General features: G+C 39.2%; 1 protein-coding gene across 1 annotated transcript in view; it reads right to left on the reverse strand.

Moving 5' to 3' along the window:
• LOC137973147 (transient receptor potential cation channel subfamily A member 1-like) overlaps window positions 1-9308 on the reverse strand; it is a 28682-nt gene extending 19374 nt beyond the window's left edge. The window contains exons 1-9 of the mRNA XM_068819902.1: window positions 9227-9308; window positions 9091-9138; window positions 8559-8744; window positions 7749-7937; window positions 7074-7160; window positions 5313-5398; window positions 2140-2301; window positions 1413-1527; window positions 16-185 (exon numbers count right to left, since the gene is read on the reverse strand). Coding sequence (XP_068676003.1) covers window positions 16-185; window positions 1413-1527; window positions 2140-2301; window positions 5313-5398; window positions 7074-7160; window positions 7749-7937; window positions 8559-8744; window positions 9091-9138; window positions 9227-9307 — 1124 coding nt within the window. The 5' untranslated portion in view covers window position 9308. The remainder of the gene's footprint in view (window positions 1-15; window positions 186-1412; window positions 1528-2139; window positions 2302-5312; window positions 5399-7073; window positions 7161-7748; window positions 7938-8558; window positions 8745-9090; window positions 9139-9226) is intronic.
• Between the last annotated feature and the right edge of the window lie 2932 nt (window positions 9309-12240).

Consider the following 12240-nt stretch of genomic DNA (forward strand, 5'->3'; position numbering starts at 1 on the left):
TTATCTCTTTCTCACCTTTTGTGGCTTACAATAGCAAGCAGCACTTTTTTCTGTTCGGCTTCCATGGCGACGTCCAGTACATTTTGGTTCTTTTTGTTCATGAGTATCTCTTGTTTGTCAGATGAAAGCAGACGAGTCACCACATCAGGGTGACCTCCTATGGCGGCTAAATGAAGTGCAGTGTTCTGTAAACGAAAGTAAAATACATCTCTAACTGAAAAAGAAAAATTTGATTTGAAAGTTCCCCTACTTCAATTACTGACCCCTTGTAACAGTTCGTGAGAAAAGGGAAAATTGTTGATAAATGGAACGCAAATTCGTAAATCAAATGCTTTTCGTACTCAATACAGAACGGGACGCACGTGCGCTGATCCTTATAGAACAAACACATCCCGCAATCCAAAAAACGGAGTTCATTAGCAGGAAGAGTGAAGTTTCCCTTCACACCGGGCGAGACTTTAAATCACAGACAATACAGTTGACAATAAAAAAGAGGCCTGATTCCGAAATAAATGAATTTCAGAATCCCTTTTTTAATTGATATATTTCTCAGGTGCCACCATCTTCAAAAATTGTGACGATTTACGCTTATTCCGTTACAAAATAAGAGTTCTTTGTAACGTCACAATTATTCAAGATGGCGGCTCCCGGGAAGTTTGAAGGGAAAATAGCGAAAACAAACACTTTTTTGAAATATTCTCAAAAAAAAAAGTTTGCAAACATTTTTTTCTCCGGTTTAAAGTTATTCTTTGGTAGGCGTAGAAGTTTTTTTTTAACACGACTGCACAGCAGTAATGCCACCAGGCAACGGCGTACGCGTATTTCTTCCCAATATCCTGTGAACAACTACTGGTAGTGGTCCTAGTTTGATTGATCGTTTTCTCAGACCGTCAATAGACCAATTTCGATACATTAAAATTCAGTCCGAAACAAAAGGCATCATCTCCCGGCTCTGGGGAATAAATATGAGGATTTGTATGAGTTTATTCCCCAGAGCCTCGAGATAATGCCTTTTGTTTCGGACATCAAAATTGGTCCATTCAAAAGTTAACTCATGCGACTAAAGTTAATTTATGTGACGTATTGAAAACATTGTACAATGATTGGCTAAGGCCTCAATAGGTGGCGATGATCTCAACACAAAAGAACTCATAAAAGAGATGTGTGAGTCGTGGACTTCTGTTATGTTACAAGAAGACTCAGAGCAGAGAAGGTCCTCGTCTTGAATGCGTTTTTTTCTGCAGTATTTTAAACCAAAATCCTGATATTCAAATATGCCGCGTTTCTTTGTCGTGTGATGGTTTTCTCTCAAGCTAAGAACAAACTCATTTCGACTAGAGCGGAAGTCTGAAGTTGTTTAAACAAACATTGCTCACAAATTATTCTGCAAACGTGAGGAGTTGAGAAGTTACCTGGTTTTTATCCAAGAGGTTAATACTCTGAGGATGATGTTTCAGAATGCATTCCACACATCGCTTGGAGCCTCTCATGGCAGCCACGTGGAGAGCTGTTCTGTTGTTATGATCGCTGATAATGCAAACCAAAGAAATAAAGAACGTGTACATGTATAATATTTGTTGGGGTTAGGGTACCTAGCTAGTTGAATTGATCTAATTAATGCCTACTTAATATCAAAAAGATTCGCCGGTGAAATCGGCGTTTTGTAGTAAACGTCCGTATCTAATAACCACTGACCCTCTGTACAAGGGGCATTTGTGAGAAATTTCTCTGAAACATGAGAGAAACCAACCTTGTTCCCAGGGTCTCTCCTCTCTGTCTCAAAGGAGACAGAGAAGAGAGACACTGGGAACGAGGTTGAAGAGAAACTGTTCCATGTGTTGTAATGCAGTGTGACAGGCCTTCAAAGACTTCCCACTGTGGTTTATTGTCCACCGTATATAGGTCATTGTCTTTCTGTGATTCGCGCCTTCAGATCAACCGTCGTTTTAAACGCGTAAAAAAGGTGCCTTATGTAAAAATAAACGCCTCTTTCTAAATCAAGGCTTCTATCCAATTCCCCTCCCCCCACCTCCCCCCACCTCCCCCTTTGAGTTCCAAAATGCAATAAATGCACTGTTCGTTTGTTTACGTGATCATTTATGGTACACAAAACACAGGAAATCCAATGTGTAACCTTACCTCCCCGCAGTTGCACCAAGTTTGAGAAGTTGTTCTACCACTCTATCATGGCCTTCTGCACAAGCAAAGTGCAAAGCTGTTTTTCCTTGACTGTTCTGCACGTTAATGGAGCGAACGTTGCGACCGGATAGCAACGCATCTACTATATCCAACCAACCATATCTGCAGGGCGAAAAAATCAATCACAAAATACTCCATAGGCAAATACCTGTGTTGTGCAAAATCAGTTGCTCATGACCCGGAGGCTAGAAGGAGTATTTATTAAGCAAGCAAGCGTGGACCATAACCCCACCGGTGTACGTTGGATCGACTGGCTTGATCTGATCGGCATAAATACAAGCTGAAAAAGTTAATTCTCACTTTACCTGAAAAAGGATGGTCTGGACAGCCGAGATATAGTTCAATACTAAATTATCAAATCTAGGTTATATCGGCTCTTGCTCAATGTATATACCTAGAAGACTAGAAAGAGGAAGGAGCATGGAGTTCCTCTGTGGTGTATCGTGATTGGGAGAGTAAATTCTCGGAGAAGGTAGACAAACATATGATAATGATGGTGATGATGAATCATCTCTCGTTGAGGTAAATTACGTATGGCCTGGTGGGCCAAATTTCCGTTTCGTAAACGGTCGTTGTTATTTGGACGACACCTTAAGGGCCCACTGACGGATTTTTCGCGCGTTGCTAGGGAAGTGAAATGTTACTTCCGGTGACTGACGTCATTATAAAGTGAGCTGACCAGAAAACCATTCACAAGCAAAAATCACCGCACGAAATGTTGTTTGCATCGAAGTTTTTTCCTCGCCCTTCCTCACGCTCGGTCTCAGATCAACTGCGTATGCGTAAACGAACTGACTTCCGGTTTGAGAAAAAAACCTAAATTTGCGGTGGTCTTTAAATTGAATTATTTTTTTTTCATATGGCACGTTTCACCTCCAAATACAGAACGTAGGTAAGCATTGATTTTTTCAAATCATCTTTTTTGAAAATTTTATGGGTATTTCAGTATCGTTTATTTCTCTAAAAAGAACATTTTTCAACATAAAAAGAAAACCATGCTTGGCTGGATGCAAAAACGAATACAAATTATGAAACCACTGATTAAACACCCAAATTGTGTAGCACGTAGACAAATTTAGAGTTTTCTTTTATTGGTCACGTGACCATGGGTGTGGCATGATGACGTCATATTTAGGCTCATTGGTTTACAAAAGTCGGAAACTGACCAAAATAATGTCTAATTCTCTCAAATTAGTTAACTATTACATCCTTAGCAACGCACCCCAAAAAATACGTCAGTAGGCCCTTAAAAATTTTTCAGTGTTAAGTTTGTCGTTTGCAAATGAGGAAAAAATGCTTAATCTAGGACTAGATTAGCAGCGTATGTCACTTATAATTTTGAAAAAACTTAGAAAAGAATCGTAGAAAAAAAAATTACACAGAAAGTTGGGAGAACGATATCGAACTCGGTTTCATGGCTGAAGATCAAACGTACTTACCAATACACTACCGAGATAACCACTCCAAATATCGCAATTTTAAAGTATTTAAATAAAGCTAACCCTGACAATTCATTGAAAGCTAACCGAATAAAAAACCTTGGTTACTAAGAATGGCATCGACCGTCAAAAATGGCAGTCGCTTTACGGTCCGTGTATGATCCCCAAGCGCAGCACCACAACCAGATGTTATCCTAGCTAGTGTTGTGTATAATATTGTTATTTGGGGCTCCTGTTCCCCGCCACTCTTGGAGTACACCGAACGTATTCATTTGAGAGCAGAAGGGATAGTCTTCAAACTACTTGGGACCACATCATCTGATTCCTCATATTATGCCAAGAGACTTCTTATTCTGACATACCCATCTTATCATGGTACAAACACAGACACATTGAACAACTTTATGTCTAAAGTAAACGCCAATTGTTGCATACGTAAGGAATTCCCTAAATTTAGAAAAACCAAGACTCCGAACAGAGGTTGGCAGGTCGACATTTAAACACAGGGCTGCCTTAGCATGGAATCTCATTCCGAACCATCAGATGTCAAATTATTGTATGTAATATTAGGAATTTATAGCATTTATTTTCCATAATAGTTTTTTTCTATATATTCCTTTTTTAGATTGTTATCCTCTCTATTCTTAATTTAGTATTTGTTTAGCTGGCTTTAGCTGAATTTAGCTGTTTCACTTTTCATCTCTGTGCAAGACCAGTTCAATGATAATACCAAAATCACGTGAACGACGGAGCGCACTTTGAATTTGGGTAGATTAAAACCAGTGCAATAGGCACGATCCACGGTGCCTACTAATTCAAAGGTATTTTTGCGCGTTTTATGAATAATTATTCGAGAAAAGCAGATCTTAACAAGTGTTATTGAAATCCAAGAAGAAAATTGGAGGTAAGCACTCATTTCTCAAAGATAATTAATCAACACTATTTGTAAAAAGCCTATAAAAAAGAAATGTGTGTCGTTCTTTTCCAAATTGAAGCTTATAATTAATTATCTCTGAAAAATGCATGATTACCTCCAATTTTCGTTTTGGATACCAAGAGCACTTGCTAACTGCTACTTTCTTCGCATAGTTTTAAACCACGCAAAAACATCCCTGTATTAGTAAACACCACCCATAGGAAGCCCGAGTGTCTCGAGATGCGCAGAAGGTATGCGCAATAACAAAAGTAAGCACCGTCCTCAAGGGGAACTTTGGAAAGTCCTTAAAAATTCTTTTAGTCTAGAGGACCTTAGAGATTTCCGTATTCCCATGAGAAACTTGGCAAAAAAAATAATAAAAATAAAGTAACGTTTTGCATATAGATCGTTTTCACGTGACGTCACAGCAGCCATGTTGGTGTACAAGCACAATAGACGTAATAGTTTTTTATATTCCATGCATACATTTTGCATTGTTTTGTACACCAATATGGCCGCCAAGTCACGTGAGTGAAAACCATCTATTGATTGCACGTGATGTCATTGTGGCCTTGTTAGTGGAAAGAACAATAGCAAAAAAAAGTCCTTTGGGAATTTGACTTTATTATTATGCAAATCTTAAGCTACATTTTTTCTATTGTTTTGGCGCCAACATGGCCGTCTTATCAGGTGAGTGCAATCAAAGAATTGAGGGGTAATTTTTGAAACCCTACTATTCTGTCCAAATTCTCACTTACTTTGCTGCACCGTGAAGCGCAGTGTCCAAAGAGTCTGAAGTCACAACAGTAGTGGCTTTGTTCCGCTTCATAAAAAGCAAGATGTTCTGTTGGATTTAATGACACAAAGTTATATTAGCCACCATATTGTTCATCAAGGTTTATTCAAATTGGCGCCGTTCGAGGAGTAACACGACAAATCATTGCAAAGTTAAGGTAACACAAAAAATTGTTGTTGTATAGTCGTAGAGCTAGTTAATTAATTCACTGCGCCAAATGACAAGTTTAAGCCACTTCAATATTAGCGTTAACTTCCTTAAAGAGAAGGAATAAAACCTTACGTTTCCCTTTAACCAGTGTAAAGTTGCTGAAAGTTGCTTTAAAGTTCCTTTATACGCCCGTTTTAGGCAAGTGTAAAGTTGATGTAAACTGGCTCCTTTATACAGCTTTATACGAAAACGTAAACAACACTTAAATTTCAATTTTACACCCATGTGAAGATTGACCAAATTTCTGTATATTACATATTTAATTTGAAGCAATCACGAGGCCATATTACTACTCTCCCCGGGTGGGATCGCAGCTTACGGTTAGACCAACCCCACCCCCTTCACTTTTGCTCATGTAGCCCTCAGTATATATATTTTTCCTCAACATGGCGCTTCGAGAGGTTTCCGTGATTTTTGGATTAAGGCATGGGCCCCATCCTGACCCCACGTTATTGCGCAAAAGAGTAAGGGAGGGGGGGGGGGGGTGTCTAACTTCTAAAGGTTTAGTAATAACAACTTAAGACTCTCGCAGACTAAGAACGTCACAAACGTTTTCATATTGATGTGGATGACGTTTGCAAATGAGGTCACGTGACTTGTTACGGCCACAAAACTCAAAATAAAAAACGGCAACAGTTTATGCTATAGTTTATTTCACTTCGCGACTATTACATCAGACAAAATGGGAAACGAAAACGAACTGTGCTTGGCCTTTGTTAAATATGTCTTTAGTTTTGGAAAATACACGGCATTTTGTGCTATTGCCCAGTCCCCTATGGAAAGTGATTTTTTTATAGACTCTTGTCCTTCGGCCATCGACGTTTTATGAAAAAAAGGACACAAGAAGCCACGATAAACATTGTTAAGTAATGCATTTTATGAAATCTAAAGTTTGATTTCATAAAATGCATTTCTTCACCATGTTTCTCACCGCTTTATGTGTTCTTTTTCTTATAGAAGTGATTTCTTTCTTCGGACATTTATTGAAAATAATCTTGAAATGTCCAAGCACAGAAATGATGTACCCAATAGTGTTAACAACATGAAGGTAAATCCAGCCACCAGAAAATGATAAAAAGTGTTGCCGTTTAGCTGACAAGATTTCTGCACTAAAAATATATGGCAGTTAAGGTTTCACATCTTATTGCTGCTAACGATGTCCCAAAGTTCTTTCGTGTTACGTAAAATGAATCAATAGTTAGACCACCCCTCACTCACTTTCCTAAAATAGATCTGGGCCCAGGCCTTAATTCAACTGAGATTATCATTGCCTACTGTAGTTGTTTACCTCGTCGGGGAGGAGGACAGTCGATAGTTAGTTACTCTTTCAGGTGAGACAATGGACAATCAGTTACCTACTTTTTTGAATGACTATAAAAAGGAAGAGGCGTGGAGAGAAAGTGGAGAAAGTCAGTAGAATTTGGCTGCGTCTTAATATAGTTTTCAAGAATGTTTTACCGGGCCTCTGCTCTGTCTGCTGTGATAAACGACAGCTATTAACTACTGAACTCACCTCCAGATTTCCGTGCTTAGCAGCATAGTGGACTGGGGCGAATCCTGTAATATCCTTGTCGGTAATAAGAGGAATGGCCGCGCGTTTCTGTAGAGATTTGATTTACAGCTAAGTTTTTCTCGAACAAAATACGAATATCAAAATGACCATAGTGCCATCGATAGAACTGATACCCCTGATACGGCAAAATATCGTTGCCTTATTTCCTGCGAGCACACGAAGACATCGGAAGGTATCGGGAAGGAGAGGAAATATCATAAAGCATAGAAGGTCATTTAAAGGAATCGCGAAGTTAAATACTTTCCTCTACTGGTTCCAAAATTTCGATTGAACAACAGAACAATTTTCTGAGGGGTTCTCTTGACAAGATAGACCCCGAGGTTTTCTTAAATGTTTTGAAAGACGTCATGCCCACTTTTTCAAAACATGGTCATTGCACTTCTTTTTTCGGTCATTACTGATGATCTTTATAAACTTGACCTAGATGATTTCCGAAGATTTCACAACGTCTTCCGTCGATTAATAGCGATCTTTAGATTGGACAACGATTACAACTACATCATGTTCGTTGTACGGATGAGCACTGCGTTTAAATATCACGTTTTTCTTAAGTCCGCATGCCCAGACCGAAAATCTAGTAGTCATTGTGTAGCCTTCTTAGGCTATCATTCTAACCTGTAGTAACACTTCCATTGTGGCTGCATTACCAACAGCAACTCTGACACAAGATCGCAAATCCACATCTTTCGCCCTCATATTAGCACCATTGTTGATCAAAATTTTCACAGCTTCCGTTCCACCGCGTTCAGCTGCTAGGAAGAGAGGGGTGCGGCCCTGTTTGTCACGGGGGTCCACCGAGGCGCCCTGAGAATATCGTGAAAAGGGTGTATGATTCATCAGTTTCCTTCTGAACAATTCCAGAGGACTCGCTTTCAATGATGTCTCTTGTTGTCACGAAGTTTGATCATTGAATAGAATTAACTAAGAGTAAAGCTTAGTACACTATCCAAGGGCAGAGTTCGCCAGGCTAACTCAGTGGTAAAAACTCTCCGACATCGCTGGAGCCTGGCTTCAAGCCATGTTTGTTTTACGTTTGTTGATTTTCTCTTACTTCTCAAATGTTTTTTTCCTGGTGTAACCCTTTTCCTCACCTACCAAGAACCCAAATTCATTTCATTTGATTTAATTTGTTCTGGAGAGGGAAGTTAATAAAAAAGTGTTGTTACAAAAAGAACTGAAAAAATCACGGTATATTTGAAGAGCATGGTATAGACCAAAGATAGAAGTGGTCCTCATACGTGATCTTATTTTAACCAGCACTTCAAATATCTATTTCTTTCATTTAACAATCCTTTCACTGGAACACATAAGCTCAACAAATTGACCTGCTCCCAACCGAGTGGCTTCGTACAAGTAGCTCAGTTGGTAGAACATTGCACTGGCATCACAGAGGTCATGAAACCGCTTGATAAGATTACACTTTACCTTTTCCAAAAGATATTTCACCACATCCGCATGATTATTCATTGCAGCCAGGTGAAGCGGAGTCCAGCCTTGAGCGCAAACCAGAGTAACACGACAAATTTCGTGGTCTTTTGAAGCAAAGAGTTTGACGATCTGCAAAGCCCCTGCACCACATGCCATATGAAACGGTGTAACTTTGTCATTTTCCTAATGGAAAAGATTCAAACCGCGGTAGCTAGTTATTCCAGACTGCTATTTTCATTGGTCCCTATGACCCGTAGCTTCTTCTGTTATCAGGGTCACAGTAAGTACATTGTTTCCCCTTTATCATCTATTGTTTCGTTCTCCAATCACAGACCGTGTCTGCAAAGCCACTGGGACTCCCCTCAAAATTTGATCTGCTTGACTTTGCTTTGCGGACACGATAAGCATAACACTTCACTGTGCTCGTCTTCAAAATCCCGAGTCTTTGAAGTGATTTGTCACCCTCGACATTAATTAATTATGATCTGAAAATTAGTGTTCATTCACTTACAATACACTAGTCAAGTACCTTAGGTTGTCTAATGATAGCCCCATAGTGAAGACAGAGTTGAACCATCTGTAACAGAAAGGGAAAAATAAATTGAAATTATTCGCATGAACTTTAAATGACCCGTCATGCATGTAAATGATTGCGCAATGTTTACTTCAGAGCTTCCGCTGTCCACTGCCAAGTGAAGTAAGGTACTGCCGTCGGAATCCACGTCATTTAGAACGTTCTTCATCATGTCTTTCTTTTTAGCTGTGTAAAAAAAAAAAAAAAAAAACAAAAAAAAAAAAAAAAGACTTAAACTTAAAAAGAATGGGAACTGCTTATATAATACCAAACAATAGGAGGGACATTACTGGAAAATGAAAGCAGGCAGATAGAGCGACTTTTCTTCTGGAAAGAAGAATAGAATATAACTTGTAGCCTAACAGGCTGATGAACATGCGCACTTACATCGAAAAACAGAAGGAAATACCAAAAGACTATGGCATACTACATAAAAAATACTGACCATCTTCCAAGAAAAACATGGCGACATTGCAGGCTCCTTTTTCAACTGCTCGTGTCAGCGGTGTCATTTTCTCGTCATCGTAAAAGTCCTGTTGGGCCCCAGCTTCAATCTAATGAAAAGATCACTCTTAATGAGCCATGCTGCAATTTGAACAGTTTTCAAAGCTGCACGGTGCCCAGTGGTTAGGGCGCTTGCCTTCAACCTCGTTCCCAGGGTCTCTCATCTTAACGCCTGGAAACGAGGTTGGCTTGCCTTGAGATCCGGAGATCCCAGGTTCAAGATCCGCTCTGACCACTCGTTGAATTTGATCCGGCCTGGTTCACCTTCCCAGCTGCATTTGTAAATAGCCAACTGGTTTGCCTCCGGCCAGTTGGGATTCATAAAAGTTGTTGTTGTGTTCTGTCGTTTCCTTAACTGTGTTTCATTGGCCCTGAAAAGCCCCAATGGGGAGCGATCAATTAATTATGTATTGGATTGTATTCTCCAGATTATACGTATGAATTTCATGAGTGGTGGTCTAGTAAAACACTCCTATCTATATAATAGATCACATTATAATGTGGAACTTCAGAACAACACGTTTGTGTTGAGCGACGGCGGAAACTGAAAGGGGCTGTTTTTCTTTTTACTTGTCTTCACACTACCACATGTGTATTGCAAAGTAGCTTTTCTCTATTACAGACTATCACTTTAAAAATCTGGTACAGCCTACTTTCCAGGCATGCGAAATATTTCCTTCCGGTCCTTTTCCGTGGCTTAAAGGGAACTTCCACTCTTACTACAGAATAAGTTTAAACCGAAGGAAATTATGTTTACAAACAAGCAGTGTTTATATCAAGAAAAGTGAATTTTAAAATCGCTTATTTTCACTTTCAAATTTCGTGAGCGCCGCCATCTTGAATAATTATGACGTGTTACGGTTGCCCTATTGTTCTGACACAAAGAACTTTTTCCCAATGACAATAGGGCAACCGTAACATGTCACATTTATTCAAGATGGCGGCGCCCGCGAAATTTGAAAACAAAAATATGCGATTCAAAAACTTATTTATTTCGGGTACAAACACTTTCTTTGCAAATACTTTAAACTGACTTGACTGTAATGGTTATCTCCTGTGATTATTATTTTTTTTTGTTGAAGTAGTCTCGTGCTTAGGCTCCCTAATGTTCAAAATCCCTGGCGCTTTTTAGGCCAAAAATTCGCTTTACGAGACTACGTGGGGAGTTTTAGTCCTTCCGCCTTTTTTAATCAGATGTTAGAATTCAAGTGGATTTTCCAAATACTGTCTCAAGGGTCAAAACAACATAGCGAAACTAAACATGTTTGATTTCTGTCACGTCACTCCGGGAAGCAGATGTCTTCCAAAAGCTCACAGTGCTAATATATCCTCGACAAATGAATAAGGAAAAAGGAGCTGACACTGGATGTGGTAAAAGCTTGAGCACTGATTTCCCGCGCTTAGATCTGATTGGTTTCTTAGGTCGTCATCGTCTGTTCTTATTGGACAAAGTAATTTTGGATTTTTATAGCCCCACATACTCACGAGTATTTTACAAATCGATGCATTGTCCAATTCTGCAGCAATATGAAGAGCAGTCTGAGAACGCTTTGCCGTTAGATGTAGGTCACATTTGCCTCCACTCAGAAAAGCCTGCAAAAGTCAATAGTCCAAATTCATAGCTGATCAGCACAATTCCTTATGTGTCTTTCTCACAGCAAAACCAGAAGTTGGTTGAATCCACAACGACAGAAATTTGTTAGTGGTGAAAAACGATAATGATTTACGAAAACAACAGACAACAAAGCTACAATAAACATAAAACGTATAACCCGTTTTTCTCACAGTATAGATGCCAGCGTTTCAACCGCTTTCTTCTGATCTTCACAGGGCGATAAGGTTAACTGGTTACGCGCTATTTTATGTACCATATGCTGGTTACCACCATGATGACCAATAACCACCTCTTTTACGATAGAAGCACAGTACTCATGTCATTGACCAGCTCTAGCAATTCAAGTAGATTTCACCCAAGTTTCAACCAGTTCAGAGGTTAACCTTAATTACCATTCTGTAAATTTTAATACAAAATGCCCAGTCCGTAAGTCTCATACCAAACTAATTCCCTCCTTTTAAAAGTTGTTCGGTATAGTATGTAGCTAACAGACAAGGAATCAACTAAAATCAAACAAGTTTCTTTGATTTTTGACGAAATGAAAATTTCAACCTGACGATGGCTGTTTGCCGAAGACGCGATGCTAAATCTCTTTATTAGATACTCCAAAGAATATCGCGTTTGTGATTGGTCAATGGCGAATGCATAAATAAGTGCTAGAGTTTCAATACGGAAGTTGCTATGGAAACAGTGATGGAGTGATTTATGGGGTAGGTATGTAATAAAAAGTCGTGGAAATTTCGTCGGCACTCATGATCACTCTTGATGTCTTGAAAGTTATCAAATTGCACTTACGTCTTGTTCAATTTTGCCGGGGGATTTTTAAACTACCTGTCAGAAGCGACATGCACTCGCGCTCATAGGTGTTGTATAACTACCTAGTGGGTTTTTAAGTGGTACTATGACCAAAAAATCAATTCTTATTTTTCTTTGGATTCCAAATCGGTGTTTTTAAAACGAACACTAAGGTCCAATATATCTGGTGG

This window comes from Montipora foliosa, chromosome 10, assembly GCF_036669935.1.
Source record: "Montipora foliosa isolate CH-2021 chromosome 10, ASM3666993v2, whole genome shotgun sequence".
NCBI classification, from domain to species: Eukaryota; Metazoa; Cnidaria; class Anthozoa; order Scleractinia; family Acroporidae; genus Montipora; species Montipora foliosa.